General features: G+C 52.6%; 11 protein-coding genes across 11 annotated transcripts; 5 read left to right on the plus strand and 6 right to left on the minus strand.

Annotated features, from left to right (window-relative positions):
• Window positions 1-671: 671 nt before the first annotated feature.
• On the plus strand, window positions 672-1,567 carry A1O5_07793 (uncharacterized protein; the record flags this gene model as incomplete). The annotated part of the gene is made up of 2 exons (XM_007748381.1): window positions 672-1,082; window positions 1,193-1,567. 2 exons carry the CDS (start codon window positions 672-674, stop codon window positions 1,565-1,567), a joined length of 786 nt encoding a protein of 261 aa, XP_007746571.1.
• A 1,314-nt stretch (window positions 1,568-2,881) lies between these two features.
• A1O5_07794 (uncharacterized protein) lies at window positions 2,882-3,440 on the plus strand (the record flags this gene model as incomplete). The annotated part of the gene is made up of 2 exons (XM_007748382.1): window positions 2,882-2,903; window positions 2,965-3,440. The coding sequence occupies 2 exons, from the start codon at window positions 2,882-2,884 to the stop codon at window positions 3,438-3,440; spliced, it is 498 nt and encodes a 165-aa protein (XP_007746572.1).
• Window positions 3,441-4,517: 1,077 nt separating this feature from the next.
• A1O5_07795 (uncharacterized protein) lies at window positions 4,518-7,784 on the minus strand (the record flags this gene model as incomplete). Its single annotated transcript, XM_007748383.1, has 1 exon — window positions 4,518-7,784. The coding sequence occupies one exon, from the start codon at window positions 7,782-7,784 to the stop codon at window positions 4,518-4,520; it is 3,267 nt and encodes a 1,088-aa protein (XP_007746573.1).
• Window positions 7,785-8,737: 953 nt separating this feature from the next.
• On the minus strand, window positions 8,738-9,762 carry A1O5_07796 (uncharacterized protein; the record flags this gene model as incomplete). The annotated part of the gene is made up of 2 exons (XM_007748384.1): window positions 8,738-8,983; window positions 9,055-9,762. 2 exons carry the CDS (start codon window positions 9,760-9,762, stop codon window positions 8,738-8,740), a joined length of 954 nt encoding a protein of 317 aa, XP_007746574.1.
• A 522-nt stretch (window positions 9,763-10,284) lies between these two features.
• A1O5_07797 (aromatic-L-amino-acid decarboxylase) lies at window positions 10,285-11,939 on the minus strand (the record flags this gene model as incomplete). Its single annotated transcript, XM_007748385.1, has 2 exons — window positions 10,285-11,849; window positions 11,891-11,939. 2 exons carry the CDS (start codon window positions 11,937-11,939, stop codon window positions 10,285-10,287), a joined length of 1,614 nt encoding a protein of 537 aa, XP_007746575.1.
• A 771-nt stretch (window positions 11,940-12,710) lies between these two features.
• A1O5_07798 (mitochondrial trans-2-enoyl-CoA reductase) lies at window positions 12,711-13,943 on the minus strand (the record flags this gene model as incomplete). Its single annotated transcript, XM_007748386.1, has 1 exon — window positions 12,711-13,943. One exon carries the CDS (start codon window positions 13,941-13,943, stop codon window positions 12,711-12,713), a length of 1,233 nt encoding a protein of 410 aa, XP_007746576.1.
• Window positions 13,944-14,349: 406 nt separating this feature from the next.
• On the plus strand, window positions 14,350-15,583 carry A1O5_07799 (uncharacterized protein; the record flags this gene model as incomplete). The annotated part of the gene is made up of 2 exons (XM_007748387.1): window positions 14,350-14,367; window positions 14,420-15,583. 2 exons carry the CDS (start codon window positions 14,350-14,352, stop codon window positions 15,581-15,583), a joined length of 1,182 nt encoding a protein of 393 aa, XP_007746577.1.
• A 206-nt stretch (window positions 15,584-15,789) lies between these two features.
• On the plus strand, window positions 15,790-17,874 carry A1O5_07800 (uncharacterized protein; the record flags this gene model as incomplete). The annotated part of the gene is made up of 1 exon (XM_007748388.1): window positions 15,790-17,874. One exon carries the CDS (start codon window positions 15,790-15,792, stop codon window positions 17,872-17,874), a length of 2,085 nt encoding a protein of 694 aa, XP_007746578.1.
• A 60-nt stretch (window positions 17,875-17,934) lies between these two features.
• On the minus strand, window positions 17,935-19,004 carry A1O5_07801 (uncharacterized protein; the record flags this gene model as incomplete). Its single annotated transcript, XM_007748389.1, has 2 exons — window positions 17,935-18,640; window positions 18,736-19,004. The coding sequence occupies 2 exons, from the start codon at window positions 19,002-19,004 to the stop codon at window positions 17,935-17,937; spliced, it is 975 nt and encodes a 324-aa protein (XP_007746579.1).
• Window positions 19,005-19,511: 507 nt separating this feature from the next.
• Window positions 19,512-21,156, minus strand: A1O5_07802 (oxidoreductase; the record flags this gene model as incomplete). Its single annotated transcript, XM_007748390.1, has 6 exons — window positions 19,512-19,647; window positions 19,746-20,171; window positions 20,280-20,527; window positions 20,636-20,716; window positions 20,883-20,953; window positions 21,045-21,156. The coding sequence occupies 6 exons, from the start codon at window positions 21,154-21,156 to the stop codon at window positions 19,512-19,514; spliced, it is 1,074 nt and encodes a 357-aa protein (XP_007746580.1).
• A 780-nt stretch (window positions 21,157-21,936) lies between these two features.
• A1O5_07803 (uncharacterized protein) lies at window positions 21,937-22,740 on the plus strand (the record flags this gene model as incomplete). The annotated part of the gene is made up of 1 exon (XM_007748391.1): window positions 21,937-22,740. One exon carries the CDS (start codon window positions 21,937-21,939, stop codon window positions 22,738-22,740), a length of 804 nt encoding a protein of 267 aa, XP_007746581.1.
• Window positions 22,741-22,884: the final 144 nt, after the last annotated feature.

Below are 22,884 nucleotides of genomic sequence, written 5' to 3' on the forward strand. Positions count from 1 at the left end.
TCTCGGTCGAAAGTCACCTTGTATTTGTAGGGCCTAAATTCAATGAGGAGACTCGTCACACCGGCACTTGAACGTACCCCAGGAAACCCGTCCCCGCTTTTCGGATTTCGGAGCGTTCATGTTCGCCGTCATCGGGGACAGGGCTCAGCTGTTGCGGTGACGAGGCTGAATGGTGCTGTAGAGACATGATTGGACTCTTGCCGTCGATGCTCTTCCGGTACCGCTGACTGCCACGTGTGGACAGTGAAGGGTGGATACAAGGAAGGGGGGACCAAAAGAATTTGCAGTTTCTAAAGAGCTCGGGTCTCGAGAGGAATTGACGTCATTCGTGGGATGGATGGACACAAATCGTCTTGCAAAAGTAGTCTAATAAGTGCCTTATCTACTCGGTAGACCAGGCGACGAATACTGGTACATACATATGTATACCTCGTACCAGGTCGTACCCGACGAGAAACCCGGCCAGTTACACACATTTCGCTCTCGACGTCTTTGGTGGTTTCGCTTTAACACTGTCAGCGCCTGGAAAATCCACAGGCAGGTTCTGAGACCAGCATCAACCGTCAAGATGGGCACTGAAAAATCTTATTTCGGAACTTCACCAGATTACATATCTACGCACCGAGTATGTGTCTCACCACGCCCTCCCCAAGCCTCCTCTACAAGCCAACATGCAGACCCTTGGCAATACTCATCCTCTAACCGCCCTCGCGCCCCTGCAGGCTCAATACCCTTCGTCACGCACCATCCTCGTGTCTGGAGCGACGGCAGGCATCGGGCTCGCCGTCGCCAACCGCCTTCTATCCTCACCCGACCAGCATCTACTGATTCTGGCCGGCCGCAAAGTCAGCGTCCTCGACAATTTCCAATCAACCCACCCAGACCGCGTCATCACGAGGGCTGGCGATATGGCCGACCTCGAATTTGTGAAAGGAATGTTGCAGGGTGTCCAGTTCGACGGACGACTCGATGCGCTCGTGCTGAACCACGGCACCTTAGGCAGGTGTTTGAGGCTAGGGCAGATGGAAGCCGATGAGTGGGAGCGAACATTTAGGATTAACGTAACTAGTTGCGTCGTCTTGGTAAGTTCAATCTTCTTATGGTCTTGATATTGGCCTCGAGGGATATTCTACGTTTGCAGAACGAGCAAAGTGCTGTAGTCTAACTCATCATTGCTACATACAACCATCAGATCAAGGAAACACTCCCGCTTCTCCGCAAAGCAAAGGGTCGCATCGTCTTCACATCATCAGGCGCTGCTTTGAACGCGTATCCCTCGTGGGGGGTTTATGGCGCCACAAAAGCAGCCATCAACCACTTGACCATGACACTGAACAACGAAGAGCCTGATGTAACCACCCTATCGATTCGTCCCGGTGTCGTTGACACGGCCATGCAAATGGAGATCCGGGAGAAATATCTTCACAACATGGACGAGAAGGACCAACAGAAGTTTTTGAGCGCGAAAAGGGACGGAAAACTATTGCCGCCCGAAAAGCCTGGAAACGTGATTGCAGAATTGGCCGTGAGGGCAAAGAAGGAGTTGTCGGGGTCTTTTTTGAGGTGAGAGCCTGTGGGCCCGACAATTCACGCAGAATCCATATTGACATACCTCCAGCTGGGATGACGCTCAGTTAGCCGAGTACCAGCTTGAGTAAGCGTCGAGGGATGCGGGATCGATGAATGCGTGGGCTTCATCAAGCGATGACGAGGTTTCCGGTCGAGATAAGTATGCATGATGTCGGTAGAAGCTTATGCTCTGCGCAGATTCCCAAGGTTACAAGGGGAACTGTATTGCAAAGCCCCTGTTCTCGCGTATCAGCAGCCATCGCGCAAGATGAGGACAAGACATATTGTGGTAAGAAACTCCGAATCAGGCGAAAGATGAAAAATGAATACACAAGCTTAAGCATTAGAATCCAGCGGACCTTCATACTTAGCATGGAAGAGTGGTGTGTTCATCAGGAAAAGGGGTCTTGGGAGAGAGGGCTTAGACTTACCATCACGAAGTTGCAAGACAGTGTAGCTACAATCAATCTCGCTAATTTCTGAAACCATAGTTAGGTCATATCCCAGAAGATAAATGAAGGTGTGCAATATTGTCTTGATGTTGGGTCGCGTTCAGCTAATCGAACCGATGTATTCGTCAATTTGCATTTCCGAATTTGATAGTACATAGTGTTGATCATCATTTGGAAATGGATATGGAAATGATAAGACGAGGGTGGACATACACCCTACAATTTTCAAGCTGCTAGCAAGAGGTGCGGATAGATATTCTGTAATGCGTCAGTGACTGCGTGCATCGTGTGGTAGCAAAGGGTCATATGGGAGATGTAGGCATGTTCAGGAAGTCCGGTTTGGGTTTGGACAGGTAATCACCACAATTTGGTATGATAGGGGCGACACGAATGTTCATCATGAAGGATGCTTCAAGGCGAGCGAGGAAGGAGTCACTCACAGGGCATGAAGTGTCGTGTTCAGACTTGGTCGGGGCTGTCGGTGAGCACAGAGGTCTTCATTCTGTATCAAGCTTCATCAGTGATAGATATCGACCGTGACAAGCAGAGAGGTATTCAAGCAAGCTGCATGAAGGAGCCAAGTCCGCAATCTCAATCGTGCGGGACTTTGATGGCAGTAACGAAGAGAAGTCAAGGATAATAATAAAAGACAGAAACTTCAGGAAAAGAATTTACCTTCCGCCAAGACAAGACTGCGCGATGCCTGTTTCGGAAGCTGCTTGCCTGGCCTGGTCGCGCATCACGTCGCCACGACTATTTAACACCCTCATTCCTCCCCGCGCTCCCCTGGGCTGGACCCATGAGCCTCTAAGAGCCTGGACGCATCTCACTACTGCACCAAATACATACACTCTGTCATCATGTCGGACAAAGAATTTGGCAGTATGTTCGCGACCCCAAAGCCTGAGAAACCATAATGCAGCTGCTAACAATCTATGTACAGACAGTGACGACCTGTCTCTCCCCAAAGCCACTGTCCAAAAGATTATCTCTGAAATCCTACCTCAGCTGCCTCATGACAACACCGGCGCCGGCAAGGAAGGTGAAATGACATTCACCCGCCCGGCCCGCGATCTTCTCATTTCCTGTTCGCTCGAGTTCCTCCGCATGGTCTCCTCCGAATCCAACGAGATATCCGAGAAGGAGTCCAAGAAGACAATCAGTGTGGAACATGTCGAACAAGCGCTCACAGATTTGGGTTTTGGAAGTTACATTGAGGGCTGTCGCGGTGTCGTGGGCGAATGGCAAGAGGTCCAAAAGAAAAGAATTGGACGCGGCGAGAAAATGCGCAACTTCGGTGGCTTTGACAAGATGGGAGAAGAGGAGCTGAGAAAGATGCAAGAAGCATTGCTGGGGGAGGCGAGGGGGAGGATGGAAGGCAGTGGTGCCGGACAAAACGACATGCAGCATGGGCAGTAGGCTAACACTCCCAAGGCCGCTGAACGAATCGCGGGCCGGCGTGGTACCGCTGGGCTAATCGTCTCACCTCCCGGAAGAAATGCAGAGATAATTACTACGGCACAACGGTCTGACGGTGCCGTGGGGTTTATCCATTATATGCGTTCAGAGAACCGGCAATATCCCTCCCATATACCTGGCTGAGGAGCTTAACAGCGTGCGACACATATCCGGGTCGCCAAGTTCATCGAGTACCGGCTTTTGTATCGCTCGAGCAACAAACCACGTCACAACATGTACAAATATTTGTATGATCAGGCTTCCTTTACAAAGCAACCTACCGTGAATGGCCCAAGGCGGCAAGACCCGGTAAGTCATAACTTGGTTGCCGTAATGCGATATGTTATGACGTCCGACTACAAACAGATCCTCGAAGAGCCCCAACACTACGAGCAACGCAGATGATTACATCGAGAATACGCCATAATATCGACAAATTTTCCGAGTCGACCGCCAGAAGCGTGAGCGAGACTCTCTCACCCTCCGTACTTTCGACTCCGAAGGGAAAAGCACTTGTGTCATGTTCTCAGAGGGAGTAATGTTCGCTTTCCCCTTTAATATCTTTCTCGGCCTCTTTTCTTCCCGCTGTTATACGGCGCGAGCATTGAAGCCGCTTCGGTCTGGCCCCCGAACATAAACAGGGCGCGAGCATCAAGCCCCAGGACGGCCGTGGCGGAGACCGAGTCTGTGGATTTTCCATCATGGTTACCTCGACGGAAGGAAACAGGTGATGAAAGACTACAGAGACGTGTTATGTGACCAGTAAATGAAAAGGCGAACGAAAAAGAACGGAGTGGTTGGGCAGATGCACACGCCCCATGACGGATTATTTGGAGCGCAACATGACGGCAACGTAGGGTTTGCGTTAAATAGAGGAATCAATTACTTGCGCATCGGGACTTTTTCTCAATTATTGAACCCTCTTGTTCGTCAGGCCACCTGCCTACCGCCCTCTGGACATCTCCTGTCTCCTTCTGTCTCCTGGACGAGAGTTTCCCATCGCTTTCCTGCCACGCGGCTTCCAGATACATTCCTTCCTCATCTCCCTGGCATCTTGCGTCCCTCCCTATTCGCATACCTCGCGACATGGCCCAGCTTCATCAACAGATCGGCGTCGAGACGACTCATATCGCCTCTGGCTTTTAGGTTCCCGCCCAGATCTCTCGTCCTCCTGACGGGTCCTCCAGCAGTCGTAGCGTTGGGACTCTGCAGTCCCTCCACCAGGATGCTCCACTCGGCGACCGTGGCGCCGTCGCCGGACATGTTGCGTGCGGTGACGCTGGCATTGTACAGCGAGCCCCAGATGCGCAGCGTAGCGAAGCTCGCTGTGTACACGGGCGGGGTAGTCGAGGGGATGTCAAACGTGGTGATGTTGTCTTGCACGGCCTCGATCGAGTTCAGCGCCGTCAGGTTGTACCTGTCGGTGATGTTCACGCGCTGGTTCGACGCGACTTCAAGGACGCCATCGGGGTTGGTGATGGTGGCAGCGGACGGGTCCGCGAGGGATCGATTGTGGAACAGGACGGAGTAATTGTACGGCGGTATTTGTCCCCAGTTGAGCTCCATCCCGGTCACCTTGTATCCCACTGGCAGCGCCACTGTGATGGAACTTGTCTTATTTGCTGACACGGGCTGCCATTTCGTACTCGTTGCACCATCGACTGCCGAAAGCGGGAACTGGCCTGGCAAGTAGTCGTCGGGGGACGAGACAGGGAGACATTGCGCGACATTGTTTTCAGTCGTAGGGATAAGACCAATTTGTCTGTTGGGGACTGTTATGCTGGAGTTCGGCATCAAGGAGTAGGTCGCAAGGGGGGGCGAGCCGATGGGCCCAACCACGACGGGAATGGCAGAGGTTGCATAGGTAGCGTTCGGGACCGCGCCCTCACTAGGAGCAAGGCCACCGTTCCTCGTCAGGACCGTATGTGTCTGGTTCGAGAAGGCAGAGATCGGCCAACCATACCAGTGGAAGGTGCGGTATCTGATTTGTGGGATCTGAGGCGGTAAACTGGGGTCAATGTGCAGATTGAAATCTGGAATCAGACGTAAACCTAGATATCCAAATAGCACGACTTGTAACGCGCCTCCATGGCCTGTCAGGAAGGGATATGCTGGGTGCGTCCCGCCATTCTCGTTCCAGTTGTCGACCAACTGTTCAGAGAGTTGGAACCACGGCCCTCGGAGGTACGGTTGCGAGCTATATTGTTGATAGGTATAGGAAGAGCATCCGGATGGCGAGATCTGGTTTGCGATGATGGAGAAGATCGCGTATGTCATGGCGGGACCGTCCACGGATTGCTGGGCAGCATAATAGTCGAGATCGCTGAGCGAGTCGTTGGACGTATAATTCTGCCCGGTAAAGGAGAGCGGGTAAGTGTTGAGAATGACATCCGCCTGTTTTACGACAGTCGTGCCGTTCATGCCAGTGTATTCCAGTGTGACGTCCGCGTCTTCATCCCGGCCTATCAGCACGTTTTGAGACATACCCGCCCACTTTGCATTGGGCGTGGCATTGAACATGGAGCGGAACTGATTGGCGTAGGTGAGATGGGTAGAGATCAAAGCCATGGTGAAGCCACCATTGTCGACGTGGTTGGCATACTCGTCTGGATCAGTCATGTTGAGGAGAACCCAATGAGAGCCGTTTCGCTCAAGGATTTCTGAGTACATTGTGGCAACGGAGTCATAGATGGGCCAGAGAGACTCCTGAAATAATGCCGTGTCGCCCGACGCGATCCATAAATTGATGAACTCCAGGCCAATGTCCCCGTTCAGGTGATACTCATAATCCCAACATGGACCAGTGGCTGTACAGTTCCCAAAGCGTCCACTCGTCCAGGGAAAGATGGCTGCAGCAGAACTAAACGTGGTATTTTTCTTGGAGGAGGCGAACGCAGTGCCAATATTTTGCTTCGCCTGCTGATACCTCTCCACTCGATAGTTTGCAATACCCTTGGCCGCTGATGGAAATGCTGCTACCAGACCGGGTTGCATCCACACCTCAGCATCCCAAAAGATTTGTCCAGCGTATGAATCTGAACCCAGTCCTCCCACGGCAATGCTATGACTGTTAATTGAATTGGCGGCATTGGCCGTTGCATCAATTGCATTCTGCGAAATGGTGTTTTGAAGGAGATGGTATGGGTTTGTCACCGCTGTAATTGCTGCTTCGAGTATAAATTGATCGTTTGGCAATGTACCATTTTCTGGGAATGAGAAATCGTCGACAGACGTAGTAGGAAACTGTTGTGCCCATTCTGCAGCGTGGGTCTGCAATGAGGCAGCATAACCAGCCTGTCTCGCGGCAAGCGCGGCATTTCTTGCAACAGCACGGGGACTCAGGAATCCATCAGTTGAGGCGATTCCGACGAATTTGGTGAAGGTAGCAACCTGCCCAGCCTGAAGGGTGACATTCACCGCAGAGGCCACTGATGATGCATTATTGCCCACATACGGCCGCTGCCATGTCGCTTGCTCGACAGAGCGAACTGAAGCCCCGGTGCTCGTCATACCAGCGTATACGAACGCCGTCACATTATGAATGCCATTCGGCTGAACAGAAGTAAAAATGAGACCAGAGTCAATACCATTCTGTCCAGGAGTTGTGCGGACAGCGCAGTCTCCATTGAGCACATTCGCTATTGTAATGTTTGTGGCTTTGGCCGCAGTGATATTCATGGTAACAAAGCCCTGATTGATATTGAGCTTATGTGCGAACATTTGGTAGGACACATTGAATGACGCATGGCCATTTGGCGACCACGTAAAAGCCCAGTTCATAAGACCACGCTTCATGTCGAGGTTTGATCTGAAACTGCTGATGGTCGAGCCGTCGGTGGCAGCAGCCAGGTAGTTGCTTCCTCCCAAATCTGGAACGATGCCACTCCAGTGAGGAATGCCACTGATGGCAGTATCCCAGCCATATTGATACAGCCAGGGAAAATTGGAGCCGTTGGTCTTTGGTTGAGAGTCCCAGAGGCCTCCAACAGTGGCGAAGGTTTGTCGTCGATCGAACAGAGGCCATCCATTGATATTGTCCCCGTCGACAGGAGTATCGACCTCGAAGAATGGGCCTAGGGATGCTACGTTGATTCCATGATAGCCATTCGCAACCACCATTCGAGATTGATAATGTCCTTGATCCAGATTGGTGGTGGTGAGCACCCAGTTGGCAGCGTCCCAGGTGACCCCGTCAAATCGAGTCTTGTATATCGTCGATGCATTACCAGATTGAGCTGATGTGAAGGAGGATAAGGAGAGAGTGAGAAGCAGGCCAAAGAGCGACAAGAGCCATGTCGAAGCCATCTGTTGCAATTAGTTCGGCCTTGATTCCATCTGAGCATCGATATTAGCATCACGTACCCTGGGTTCTTTCGTAGCTGTTCTTCTATCCTGGCACGGTGTAAGTGAATTAAGAATGCTTACTTTTGTTTGAAATTGAGGTCAGAGGAAGAGAAGCTCCAGCTTTTGGTGCTCCTGGGCTACTGGTTACCTCATGGATGAAAGTAGGCCTACCGACCATGTGACAGCAAGAGGAGCTTCAGTTGCAGGTACGGGAGGTTACTGCTGGCTAAGTGATTGTCCACATCCAACATGTAATGCAGACAGGGCGCGGAAGACCGGTAGAATTCCTGCTCGCAGACGGTTACATTTGACCAAGCAGGACCTTGCTTGATTTGTAGGTGTCTGTGGTCACATCAACGAGGATCGTCGGTGGCTATCGCCATCATAGGTCAATTGACGAGCGGTTGATGGACCGAATACGACGTCATTTGTGGGATAGACGTAAAAGGATGCGGAGGCAAGGCAAGGGCGCCCTCCTCGCCGCAATGGATTGAGCGGCGTCACCCAAGCTCATAGAACTGCTAGATTGAGTTTCGTGGCAGCTCGCTTCCTTGTGTGGGGAAGGGGGAATGGCGGGTTCCTGTGCCTGGGAGGGCGTCATTGGAGGGCTCGGTTGCATTTCCTGGGGCGCCTGGGCGCCATGGACCGCCGCCGCTGTTGTAGCCCAGTCGATGGCACCATTGCCACCCACTTCCATGGTTGGGGATTCGTGGTCGTCGCGTGCCTGGTGGAGCAACCTTTGCAATGTGCCTGCCGAGTCGATCAGAGGTTGGACTTGCTTCGAACATCAAGGAATCGCTGCTCATCCGAGTCATCGCCCGGCTTCGGCTCCCGAAAAGTCCTGGAGAGGTCGAGCGGCCGCTCATCGTCTGACATCGTATCTTGAGGATTCACAAGCATCGAGCGCCGGCTTTTCATTCTACATCATCTTCCTCGTTATTGGCATGGGCACTGGGTCTCCGCCTGTTGTATGCACCGCTCCTCCTCTTTCCTGTCTGATAGCTTTCCGACGTTGTGATAGACTTTTCTCCCACAAAGCATTCGCCATCCCATTCAGTTCTGCATAGTGGACATCTCGTCGATCGCTGTATTCGAAAAAAATTCTGGGTACATATATCGTGCACCCGGCAAGGGCATTCACGTCGAGGACACCGTTGGCCCTGGCGATTAATCAGTCCGTCAGCTTTGGAATACGCGGAAAACAAAAGTATTTATCGGAGCGCTGTCTTACTACCGTGATAATCTCCTTGCAAGCATGGCAGAACTTGATCTTCTCTCTCTTGTTGCCGTCTTCATCCTCGTCATTGTAGGTGTCCACTAACCAGCCCTTGAGCTCCATCAGCGCTCGAGGGCTCAAATTGTAAAATCCAGCCCGACTCTTTTCTAGCCATCCCTCATCCAGCAATTTGTGAAGCATGTTCTCTGAATCCATAGCACTGAGCACACCTGCTGCTGCTACCTGGGCCTCATTCTCTTCATTGGCCTGGCGCCGAAGGGCGGCTCTGCCGACTTGAATGGCGTCAATACCACTTATGCACATGGCCTCTCTTTTGCCCTGGTTGTTCTGTCCATCAAACATTGCGTCGAGAAGTTTCCTCACGTAGACGATTTCGTCGGCTGTGTAGCTTGTGGCAAGTTGCATGAGTGGGTCGCTCGTGGTGTTCACCAGGGCATACACCCGTTCTCGAGTCTGCTGGTGCAAGGTACTTCGGATCTCGAAGTCGAGAGGGGATAGTCTGCGGTTTGCGTCTGCAATGTAGTCATTCAAGTCTTCGACCGTGACATCTTGCGGTAGGACTTCGCGTTGTTCTCTAAATGTCGAACACGCCGCGATGATGGGTTTGGCCGTCTCTAGAGTGAGGACGCTGCGGGCGAGGAAGGCCTGCAGGAAGGCTCTATTGGCATCATTGTAGCCCGGGCCGTCTCCAAAGATATCCATTTTGTGTAGGCTATTCTGCGATGATCGAGCCAACTCGTCGGTTGTGGGGAGGATGGAAATTGCTGGTCTTGGAGGGAGAACTCACCACTTTACACGTAGTTTGTGGCAGACGCGTCGAGACGTCTTGTGCCAAGCCAGCGCCAGACTGTACGGCCTGCCCGAGTACCCAGTACACGAGGAGAATCCCTCACCACCAAACTTCCTCTCCACATCCCCAGCAGCACTCTTTATGCATAGTCTTAGATTTCAATAGAAGAGCAAAAGTTTGCAGACTTGAGGTCACAAACAGCAGCTGACGGTGTCATCAAAACATCTCTCCCCTTTATCCGATTGACAGACAACTCAACCCTCCACAAGCAAACACGGTGTTTCTTGATTCCCCTTGAGATGCTATGCTCGTGATCTATTTATCTATCAAGTTTGCCTCCTTGAGCGTGTGCCCAAGAGGCCCATGGATCGCTCAGAGAGCGGGTTAGCTCAAGGATGAGGGTATGTTTGTACATACAGGATGCTCCTCGTCTATCAATTCATCCCGTTCACCGACTTCCTCGACGCAATGACCTCCTCCGTCGTTTTGACGATGATCTCAAATGCCCCTCTTATATACTTCTCTTCTGCATGCGGATTGCCACTAACAACTCGCATGAAAGATTTGCCCGCCGTGCTGCTACAGGTTATGAAAATCTCTCCTCGCTCATTGATCAACTCTCCAATATGCTTCGTCACCTCATTCGCGTCCTGTTCTCTTTGCCGATCTGCTGCAGTCTGTGGCACAAAGTCTGCATTCGTTTTTGCCGAATTTGCTTGCTCTGGTAGGGCAGATGGCTTGACCCGAAAACACGTCAACCCAAATCGCGGCTCTGCGACCAACTCGAACAGATTCCTTCTCCTACGGACAAGATCAGCAAAGATCTCGCCTCTCTCCACCGTCTTTCTGATGTGTTCCCTCATTCCTTCCAGGCCGTAACTCCGCATAACGAACCAGATTTTCAGTGCGCGGAATCGTCTTCCCAATGGAATCTGCCAGTCCCGATAATCCGTGACCAGGCCACTGTCCGAGTGTTTATTCGTATAATAAGCTGCAGAGATAGACAATGCACGTGTCAGGTGGTTCCGGTTTTGGACGAACAAGCAAGATGCGTCAAAGTTGACGAGCAGCCATTTGTGCATGTTCATGTTAAACGAGTCGGCGATGATCATGAGTGGTGAGTACTTGGAGGAGTATTCCGGACAGACCAGAGCGGCACCAGCGTAGGCCGCATCGATGTGAACCCAAAGATTTGGATGGGCTTTGAGAACTGGCGCGAGGCCTGCAAAGTCGTCGACTGCACACGTCGAAGTCGTTCCCAGCGTTAGGGTGATATAGTAAGGTTCAAGACCTTCGGCCTTGCATTGCTCCAGAGCGGCTTCCAGCTCTTCGCTCTTCAAAGACAACTCATTCTCGAGTTTTGTCGGAATAGATCGATACCGAGTACCAGCGATTAGAGCTCCCTTTTGCGTCGAGGAATGAGCTTGATCACTCGACAGGGCAACCAGCCTTCCTCTCAGGAAGGCAATGCGATCCTCCCTCTCTGGCGTCCCAGGTTTCAACCCCTCAGTGTCACACTTACTGTGCAAATACCTCTCTCGCGCAGCAACCATGCAGGTCACGACCGCTTCACTTGCGCTGCCCTGAATGGTCCCTCCACCGCCACTTGCACTTGTGCTCAAAAACTCCTTGGGCAGCTGAAAAGCCTGGGCCAGCCAGTTCATCACCACAGTCTCCAGTTCCGTGCACGCGGGGCTGCAAAGCCAATTGAACGCTGGAGCTGTGAACGCGGCAGAATACATCTCTCCGAGCATGGACGGGTACGTGACGCCCGCGGGGAAAAAGGCCATGAAGTTAGGCGACTGCCAGTGCGTGATCCCGGGAACGATTTTCGACGCAATATCCGGCTGGATCTCCGACCATGCTTGGGGTTTCTCCGGTGCTGATGCTGGGAGCTGTGGCGCGAGAAAGCCCGGTTTGATGGTCGGCAACACAGGGCAGTTGGGGAGATCTTGGTTGTATGCAATGACTTGAGGCGGACTATGTGTAAGCTGTCGTTCTTTTCACATGGGACAGTCGCAAATTGGGAATGGAGCATACTTTCTTCAATGGCCGCGTGGGCAGCTTTCCTGAATTGATCCGCGTCCATGTCTAATCTTCTCGAGGAGCTGAGATTTCGGACTCGTGGGTGGAAAGATTTGAATGAAGATGCTGAGGCCGTCCGCAATCTCAGGGCTTTTTCCAAGAAGGTCCTGCACATAGAATATTATATGCAGACCCAGAGAGCGATGAATGATAGCACGAGGCAACTCAGGGCTTTCCGAATAGACAGATGAGACAGATGGGCAGCAGAGAAACAGCAGAAATACCACCAACCCCCGACAGGCAATCTAATGCACGCCCTTTGTGTCGATGAGTGCGTTTTCCCTACCTGTGATTACGATTTGCCATTTTTCAATGGGCGGAATTCATTGCGCACAGGCGAGTGACGAAAGTGATTGGCGGAAATGCGGAGCCTTGCGGCTCATTGCTTCCGCCTCTGGTGTTTTGTGTATATATACTTTGACGCTTCGCCTCCACGAGGAGTTAGCACGTCAGCAAATGTAATTCTGATGCCCTTATCCCCATCACCCCGTCGAGGCATTGCTGGATAAAGCTGCCGCCTTCAGCGCTTTGAGTAAGCGTCTCGGGCATTATGGTTGCTACTAACTTGTGCAACACTCGCCACCGCCACCCGAGGGACTGTTTATAAGTTTATATGGCAATTCGAGTGATATACACAGAATGTACATCTTCAGCTGCATTCGATGCTGAAGGGCGTAGCTTACATAGAGATTGCACACCCGGGAATCCATTCCGCTTGGCCATGTAACAGCAGAACGGAGCCCATCTCATATGGAACGGGTCATATCGAGTTCGATCACGTCTCCTCAAAGACAAAGACGCCCTTGCCAGCTCGGAATCCCCCAAGAGTCCCCTGCACAGCTTGCTTCAGGATATCGATATCCGTCTTCCATCCCCATTTGCATTCTTGCACTGGTATATCCTTGAATCGCCCTTCTCTGGTGAGCCGAAGGACGTCGTCTACCGTCTGTTTCTTTTGGTCAGGGTGTCGATCACTCCACTTGCTCACCCAGAATCCGTTGAAGGTTATCTCCTTAAAGATCAGGAGTGAGGCGGGTAATATGACAGGCTGCTTGCTCATTGCTCCGTACGTCACCATGGTTGCTCCGGGGCTGAGGAATTTTGCCAATGCAGTGGCGGGTTTCCCGCCCACGCAATTGAGTCCAACTTTGATTTGTTCTCGTCCGCCATTTGTCCACTCTTTGATCTGGTCTCTGATCTCGCGACCTTGTAGCTCTTCTTCAGTAATGACTTTGGTGGCGCCAATATCAAGAAGTTCTTGGCGGAGTTTCTGCTCCTCCTCCTTGTTCTCCCGGCCTCGGATCACATTGATACTCTTGAATCCCCACTCGTGTCCAAGTTGTATGGCAGCTCGTCCCACGCCGCTGTTGGCTCCGTTTTGGATGAACCATTCGTCTCCCCGGAAGCTCCACTTTGCCGAGTCGAGAAGCATGCGGTAGGCTGTGCAGGGATTGACTGACACTGTCCCGACTTGAAGAGGGGTCAATCCCTCCTTGTTGTCAATTTTGATTAGTTTGCTCTCGTCTATGGCCATGTGTGTCCGCCAGGTACCCATCCCTGTACTCTTCATGATGACCCAATCTCCTTTACTCAGGCTCTTTACTCCAGAACCGACGCTGATAACCTCCGCCGCACCTTCATTTCCAGCTACCGCGGAGGGTTCTGAGGTACCGAGAGCTGTTGTCATCTCTGGTTTCGCGGGATAGACACCCTGAATCTGGTTGACGTCGGCAGGGTTGATGGGAGCCACGAGCATGCGGAGAGCCACGTTGGTCCCAGATGCGGGTGATATGGAGTGACCATGTAGTGAGAGGACATCTTGTGGCTCCCCGTATTTAGAGTACACCAGGGCTTTAGCTTGCGTGTAGCCATAGCTGCTAATCTTTCGTCTTTGGTCGACGCGAGATCTGAGGGGTTGTTGACAGTCCCAACATGTCAACCGACTTGCTGAAAGCAGGCTTCGTGACGTGTCTCCGAGACATTTTCGAACATAGCGAGGAGATGCCATGACGGCTGTTGCAACGAACTCAAGACGGAAGCAGACCAGACAGACCAGAAATTGAAGCGCAAGCCAACTAGGAATTATATCATGTTGCATGGCCCAAGCATAGCCGTCGCGCTCCCCGCATTCCCGGAAAATGCTCTCCAAGCGCAGGCGGCATACAGCAACTTGGCTCGCTGGGTCTCACCTGCATGTTTGCGCCGACTCGCCGATCGCGGTGGCAACACGTTTCGCCAAATCCTCGTGACGCAGGCATTCATCATTCATTGTCAACGATTATTGCTTGCCCTTGCGCTGGATTCGGCGCATGATGCTGCTATCAAGGGCGATGACCGTTCGATGGCACGCTATTGCTCATAAATAAACTGTTCTCTGGCTGTCGATCTCAGCTCCGACAATGAGACGAGCCAGCATGTCGTGGCTCTGGAAGGTGAGCACGCGGCCACCAGAAGTCTCGGGCAGTTACTTACTTACCTTGTCAGGGAGATGCCAACTCCCCTGCATCTTTCGAGAAAGCGCTCTCCAAGCTGTCCTCACAAATCACTGCCGCGAACCTGGCCCTTGACATCAATCGCAGTCGAGATCGCCGAATCAAAGCCCTGTGGACTCTTTACACAACCCTCACATACCTTCTCTACACTTTGATCATTGTTCTCGTCCTTGGACCGCGGAATTGGTCCATCTATCACTATGCCGGCCTCATTGGAGCACCGATCACCATCTACGTGGTCCGAATGGTCATTGCTGCTTTTTTCGATTGGAGGATAAGCCGTCAGCAAGCATACTTGGATCATTTGCAGAAGCAACGGGAACAAAAGATTGCAGATCTCAAGAAAGCCACAAAGTATGACAGTACTCAAGAACTACTCCAGAAGTACGGCGGTGCTCCACCGACAAAGTCACCCTCGAAGCAGCCTCAGCAAGGGACGAAAAGAAAGCCCGGTCCTCCCACAGAGAAACTCCCTATGCAAAGGACTGGAATTGCACCTCCACCAACAGCAAATATTCCAGGAAGACAGAACCCCAACCCACTTGCGCAGAAACCGAATATACAACCAGGCGCTACACCTATGTCGCCAACTCATGGCCCATCAGCACTTGCCGGTCCTATGATGGCACACAGCCCCGTGGATTTAACGCCGGATTCGCCAGGTTTTGCTCCCAACGCCTTTGCGAGCATACCACCCCCTTCCAGCACCACATATGAGCAGCCGCCCCACTGGTACGACCGCATACTAGATGTCCTTCTTGGCGAGGATGAAACCGCCGCGAAGAACCGATTGGTGTTGCTGTGCTCCAGGTGTCGTCTGGTCAACGGTCAAGCCCCTCCTGGTGTTAGGGCACTGGAGGAATTAGGGCGTTGGAGATGCAGTGGCTGCGGTGCTTGGAACGGAGTCGAAAGTGAAAGTGCGAAAGCTGTCACCGAAAATACTGCTGGCTCGAAGGCAGAGGATGTGGAGGGCTGGGAGAGGGTGCCTCGAGCTGCGGACATTCGAGAAGAAACTCCCGAAGACTCCAAGTCCGAAGAAATATCTGATATCAGCAATCAGGGAGGGACAGGACGAGAAGTTGATGATGACGGCGGCCTCGTCAAGCGAGTCACCCGTAGTGCAGGCAAGCAAGATTCCCCCGAGCCTTTGGAATGAATTATGCCTATCTCATATGTCAAATATATCTCCTATCAGTCGATCGAACCACAAAGTCAACCAGGCACCCCTTTTTTGCGTGCGCTTATCACGTGAACAAGTTTGCCAAGACGTGAAGAGATTGATATTCCCCATCATTCAACTTCATAGTATTCCCGTTGCCAAATCATAGTCATAACCATGCCAAGAGAAGCGATCTTAGAAACATGTCAATCTTCACTGTACGTCCGGCCAGTACGGACAAGGATCCTTTTAGAATCGGGTTGACGGCCGTGTCTATGCTGTCGCTGAAGTTGAAATCTGGGGACATCTGTGAGCTCCGGGGAGCCGATGACAACAATGGCAAAAGGAAGCTCGCTGTCGCTTGGCAAGGGCTTGGGCCTGGAATGAAAGATTCGATCGTTCAGACGTCAAGGCTCCTCCAAGAAGCCTACGGGTTCAAACTAGGAGAGAAGATCACTATTTCGCGCTGGTCACATCCCTTACAGAGTGCCGTCTCTGTGACGCTTCAGAAGGTTGGGGCTCCGCCAGATGTTGACGCTGACTTGAAATCCTGGTCGAAGCAGATTGCCTCGACTATATCCCCTACAGGGGAACATATGGTTGTGTCACAGAGGTTACGCTGTACGCTGTCATCAAATGGAGTGGAAGCAGTCGAGTTCGTCGTAAAGGACATGGGTTTGCAAGACTCCTTGTTCGCGCGCGTAACAAGGGACACGGCCTTCAGGATTGTCAGCTCAGAGACGCTAGATCAGCCTCTAGCCATCACTTTCCGGCCAAAGCATCTCGGTGGGATGCAGGATCAAATTGCTCAAGTGCAAGACATCGTAAGCGATATCTGTTACCCAATTGCCAAACAGCATTTTCAAGCATACGAGCCAGTGCAAGGGCTTCTTCTGTACGGCGCTAAAGGAACAGGAAAATCGTCATTGATTGCCGCCTTGGCCGATTGCGAATGGCCGACAGTCCTACATTGGAAACCAGGGGCAGAGATTTTCGCCTCGCCAGAGCCCTCCTTGGTTATTGTAGGGCCAGAATATCTTACCAGAAACCCCAGTACCTCGTCAAATCTGACCAGCGAGTTGGACTCCATGTTTCAGCGGATTCAGGGAAGCCCTACCCTTGTGGTTGCGGAAGCGCGGCACCCAAATGATATCGACGAAAGGCTGCGAACAGAAGGCAGGTTTGCCGTTGAGATCGAGTTGCCTATCCCGTCAGCGCTTCAAAGGAAAGACATTTTGCTTGCGTTACGAGACAAGGACAGTGTCCCTACAGATGACCTTCTGCAGGAAATTTCAGATAGGACACATGGATATGTAGGTGTTGATCTGAAAGCTCTTCTTCGGGTAATGATTCACCTTGCATCTAAGCACCCGCCGCCTTATGGAGCAAATGATGGTGAAGGAACTCGGTTGGTTGTACAATCCGCCGATCTCGAGAACGCTCTGCAACAGGTCCGGCCGTCTGCGCTACAAGAGATCTTTCTCGAGACCCCAAATGTCCGATGGTCTGATATCGGTGGCCAGCATGAAATCAAACGTCAGCTACACAATGCTGTTGAGCGACCGTTGAAGTTTGCGGATCGCATGAAGAAGTTGCGCTTGCAGCCAAAGAAAGGCGTCCTTCTCTATGGTCCTCCTGGTTGTTCAAAGACTTTGCTTGTCCGAGCCCTGGCAACGGAAGCCGGCCTCAACTTCCTGGCTGTCAAAGGGGCAGAACTGATCTCCATGTATGTTGGTGAGAGCGAAAGAGCCACCCGCGAGGTGTTCCGCAAAGCCAGAGCGGCCAGCCCAAGCATCATCTTCTTCGACGAGATTGACGCCATCGCCTCTCGCGGGAGAAGCGGCAGCGATCTCAATGTTCTGACCACCTTGCTCAATGAGATGGATGGGTTTGAGGAGCTTCGAAATGTATTTGTGGTCGCTGCGACCAACAAGCCGCAAAATATCGATCCTGCTTTGATGCGTCCGGGCAGGTTTGACAACGTTGTCTACATTGGTCCGCCAGATGTTGAAGCGAGAAAGGAGATCTTCCACAAACGGCTCGAAGGGGTGTATGAAAGTCAAGATAGTCTCGGTGAGGCCGTACAAGAGTTTGCCAGTTCAACAGAAGGGTTTTCAGGGGCCGAGATCGTTGCCATTTGCCAGACTGCCGGAGAAAATGCCTTTGACGCTGACCGCGAAACAATCATATCCGATGACATCAGGAAAGCAATCGGGACGACTCCAAAGAGTATCACCAAAGAGATGTTACTAGAATTCGAAACGTGGAATGCCGCACGAATGCGGTAGGAGTGGCGTGGGTGCAGAGCGCAAGCGTCTGACCCACGATGATGTCTTGTCGAGCGATTATCATGCATTGCCATTTGGCCTTCCGTTTGTTTCAATAGCCAAATCCTGGATTGTCTTCCAGACAAAATGTTTCTGGCCCGGATTAACGACATGGTTATCGTTTCCCAGCCCGCCTGCGTCTTTGAGCCTGTAATCCGCTCTCCCGTCGCCCATGATGAACCTGAGGCAGACGATGGGACCGCGATCCTCGTACTGGCGACCTAGAGCTCTCCTTCTGAAGCCCTCCAGTTCCACACTCTTCAAGTCGATGTCCCCAGCACCCGCGGCGGTCATGACTTGGGCGATTTGCCGGAAACTTGCGTGCGTTCCCGCAATCCTTAGTTGTTCAGGCAGCTTCTCCCCGCGCATCCTTCGCTCCGCCAGGATACACAGAACTCTTGCAATGTCACCGATATCTGTGTAGCTAATCACCTGGTCCAAGCTTCCAACAGCCTGATACACGTCTTTGGAAGTGTGAAAGCCGTACCAAGGGCCGATTCCGCTGTGGAGGAAGAGTCCGTTGAATAGCCTACAGACCTGAACGTCGGTGTCTTTGACCATGTTCTTGGTCAGGTTGTAATGCTGCTTCTTTCCATCCCACTCGGGGACGTCGAAGTCGTGGAGCGTGTGGTCGACCCCGAATTCCGACGGAAAATACAGCTTCACGGCCGTCTTGGGCAACGTCCTGGCAATATTGTCTCGAAGCTGGGCTCCTGCCATTGATATGCTAAGAGGTCATGCACGATACGATTTCAGTTGATTGTTTCTGTGCTTTCGGTTGCATGGTAATATATATATATATATATGCATGTATGTACTCACGCGTTGATGAGGACGTCGATCCCGTCCAGCGCCATGACCAGGTCATTCTCGTCGTAGGCGTCCTCCTCGATGATTCGGATCTCGGCGCCTCTCTCCGCCCATCTTTGCGTGCTGGCCTTGTGTCGACGAGCGATCAACACGAACCCGGAAAGCCTTGTGCGCAGCTCATCTGAGAGAAAAGTGCCAGTCAGACGTGTTCCCAGGTCACCCGTGGCGCCGACGACTGCGACGACCGGTTTGGCTGGAGACGGCGAAAAGGGGGGTTTCATGACAACAATGGCTTTTTCCTAAATCCTGAGACCCGTCTGGGGGAGGAATTGGACTTGTGTTGTCCCAGTACTAGGTAGTCAGGTCTGAAATTTTTTCTTTTTTTTCCAAGTATGGTACATAGGCCTTACTACTACCATACGCTGACAGCCTCACTAGCCGTGTCTGCCACGCGCCCCACAGAGCATTTTATGCATCTCGGATCTATATAATAAGCCCCCTTCCCTCTTTCCTGCGCGGTGTGGTCTTCCCCGACTCGGACTCGACCTCCTCACTCCCACTGCGCCGGGACTGACAAAATACGGGAGAAGGGCAAGTTCTGGGGAGAAGGCGGAGCGCTACTGCTACGAGGAATACAACGGCAAGTCGGAAGCATTTTACATCGGCTTCTAAGGGCGGTTAGGGAAGACGGTCTCGGAGACGCGGTGAAAATGACAGCGATGTCGCCGAGGTTAGAAAACTATTTTGCTCCCGTCGAAAAGACTCAAACCCTTCCAGTAGACCCTCGATCAGAGTTTGGCGCTCGGCCTCAGATACGCCCCAGCACCGCTCAGCACCTTGACTGCACCGTCCATCATCTCCGCCACGATCTCCGCTGCGGTCTGATTTGGCGTGTTTACGAGTCCAGCGACTTGTCCCATGGGCCTTTTTGCAAAAACAAGTGTCAGCAAAAATAAAGTCGTACGACGATTCTTGTAATGAGCAGTAATAAAAAAAAAAAAGATCCCAAGAAACACACATACCTGAGAGTGGATTGATCCTCAATCTCCTCGGTGATGCCTCCGATCTTCTCCAGCCGTTCCATTTCATGGTGCAGTGCGATGATCCCTTTACTTTGCAGGTCCAAGATCTCGTCCCGCCTATTCGTCTCCCAGTTCCGCACATAGGGCGTGGCCAGGGCGCGCAGCGGGCGACCGGTCCAAATGGTCGATTTGATCGTGCTGTCAAAGTCGGCGGCGATAATGGCCCTCTTTGCAACCTCTGGGGCGCCGGACTCTTTCGCTGTGACGAAGCGTGTGCCAACCCAGACGGCTGAGGCGCCGAGCATCAGCGCCGCTGCGATCCCGCGGCCGTCGTAGATGCCGCCTGCTGCTACGAGTTGGACGGGTTGGCCTGTTAAGGGGGAGGTGTAGTTCTTGACGATGTCGGCGCAGGCCGGGATCAAGACACTTCAGCGGAGAGATACAGACGTTAGCCAGTCCTTTCTGACATTGACATGCATGAGGTGGCAATCTTCCGCAAGCATGGCCTCTCTCGCAATGCCAAGTTCAACTCACCTCGTCGGCGTATCGCCCGTATGTCCACCGGCCTCTCCTCCCTGGGCACAGATAATGTCCGCACCAGCCTGGCATGCTTTGTGCACATGCTTGGGGTGTCCGATCATGTTCATATACAGCACGCCGTTTTTGTGGAGTTTATCCACGACGTGTCTAGGGGCGACTCCCACGGCGGAAACGAAGAGTTTGGCGCCGCCGGCGATGATGATGTCCACGAGTTCGTTGAGGGTGCCTTTTGTGTAGTCCAGCTGTTCATGTGGAAATTAGAAGAGCGTCGATTAGTTCCGTCCGCGAAAGGGGTGAAGCCTGGAAGTAAGAGGGCAGCGCGAGTCAAAATAAAGAAAAAGAAAACTCACATTAGTCTTGCGCGCATTGCCGCCGACTTGTGGAATCAATAGATCGACGCCAAAGGGAAGAGATGGGTCCTTTAGACCGGCCTGTGCTCAAGAAGAGTTTCACAACAGTCAGCCGCTGCCAGTTCCGCGCCACGTTCTGTGCCTCCAGCTTCGTGCTGCTGGGCATCGTCGGGCATCGTCTCGCCCGGGTCTGAGAGGCGAAAATCAGGGTGGCAGAATTCAGGTAGATGGCTCTCTCTTTACTCACTTTCAGTTCATCGATCATCTCCTGTAGCATCTTTGGCGTATATCCGACTCCGCCGATCACACCGAGGCCGCCTCTCATAGGGTTTAGCACGCAGATTGAAAGAAAAGAGGGAAGTCGGATATATCGATTGTATATATCCCATCTTGTATTGTATATACGTACCGGCATTTGACACGGCGGCTGCGAGAGGAGCACCCGACGTCTGGCCCATGCCTGCCAGGAGGATGGGATGCTGGATGCCCAGCAGCTGGGTAACGGGCGTAGTTATCGACATTTTATTGGGTTTGGCTTTGCTTTGGGGGTGATTCTGCCAGACAGATAGACGCAGACACAGCGAAGACGACAAACAGGGGCCGCAAAAGGGATACGATCAAGAGAAGAGAATAATGGCCCCGAGAGATGTATGTAATATGTACCAAGCAGGTAGTTTTTAATGTCCTTTCCGAGGTCCGGGTGGTGGTGTCAGCAATTAGTATGTAGTGGATCTTGCTACTGCAATGGATGGAACAGCGGAGCTCAAGTTATTATGTGTATGTAACCAAAGTATTATATCACAGATTCTCACAGTGGCTCGGCTATTAATTGCGCATAGTTGTTGGTTACAAGACATTGAAGTTTCTCACCCGGACAAGATCAGGATGTGCCTAGAGCCTTCAGCCGAGTCGAAGATGCGGGATGCCGAGGTCTGCGACTAGACCACTTTCCAGGGGAGGAGATACCCCATATTGCCCATACCCAGTACATACTCAACTAAATACTATGGAGATAGCTATCAGCTAATGTAGCTCTGTCGCGGGAACAACAGTCGGCTCGTGGCCGGTGTGGACGAGTTCCTACATCATTCTATTTTCCGAGGCCCAAGCCTTGCCTTGTCTTGCCCTGCACGGCATCAGGCTGAACATCTCACTTCCGATCTCCGGAATCCTTCTCTTCTCTTCTCCTTGGAGCCCACCACCCAATATTAATGCAGCTGACCGACCCCCTCTCCCTCTCCCTGGACCATGCAGACGGCATTGTGTCAGATCTGGCCAGCATCAGACAATCATCCCTGACCATGACTCCGCTGGGCCAGCTCAGATACGGCGCCGTCCTTGCTGCCGAGGCCCGCAAGTGGCTGGAGTCGTGTGTTCGACTCGAGCTCAACAGCGAGCTGGCCACCTATCCCCGGATCGCTGGTTTTGAGACCGACGGCCGGGGCCAGAATGTATCGCGTATGGAACACCTCGTCATCCGGGATCTGGATCTCGAGTCGTTGGCCGTGGGCCAGACTCTCCAGAACGACGAGGAAGCGCGTCCTCCTCCCGGCCGTGTTGTCGCGTTTGCAGAGTTCAGATATCACCCTCACCCACACCCACACCCACACCCACACCCATTGAACGAAGCCGGGGCGGGAAACCTAGGGCCAACACAGAGCTCAGAGCAGGAAGACCCTGCCTCAGCCGAGTCAGAGACAAAGACAGAGCCACCAATCGATCTCCCACCTTCGGCTCACCGCGCACTGCACGAACACTGGGACAAGGCCGTCGAAGCCGCCCTGTCGGCGCAGTTCGGCGGGATGCACTGCTTCGAGGTGCGCGGCATCGGGACACTCTCGCCATCACACCTGCGCAGAGGCATCGCCAGCAGGCTTCTGCGTTGGATCTTTCCCTGGGCAGACAAGTTGGGCGTCCCCGTCGTCCTGGCTGCCACGCCGCCGGGGTACCCTTTCTACATCCAACATGGGTTCGTGGAAGTGGACGACGGCGGCCCGCGGAGTTTTGTCCAGTGCAACATGACGGAGTGGGGAGGTGAGGGTGTCCATCGGCATGTTCTTATGATAAGATGGCCGACAACACGGTCGGATCCAAGTGCTAGCTAGCTAGCTGAAGCTGAGACGCCGCCCGTGCCCGCTGTCAGAGACATCTTCTATTGCTGCCATTTGGCCGAGTGAGTAAGTCTTCAAGACAGCGATCTCAGTCCTCACAAACGACCTGGTTACGATGGCCTGTTTTTGGGTCTCGAG

The sequence above is a fragment of the Cladophialophora psammophila genome, assembly GCF_000585535.1.
Source record: "Cladophialophora psammophila CBS 110553 chromosome Unknown aczJe-supercont1.12, whole genome shotgun sequence".
NCBI lineage: Eukaryota > Fungi > Ascomycota > Eurotiomycetes > Chaetothyriales > Herpotrichiellaceae > Cladophialophora > Cladophialophora psammophila.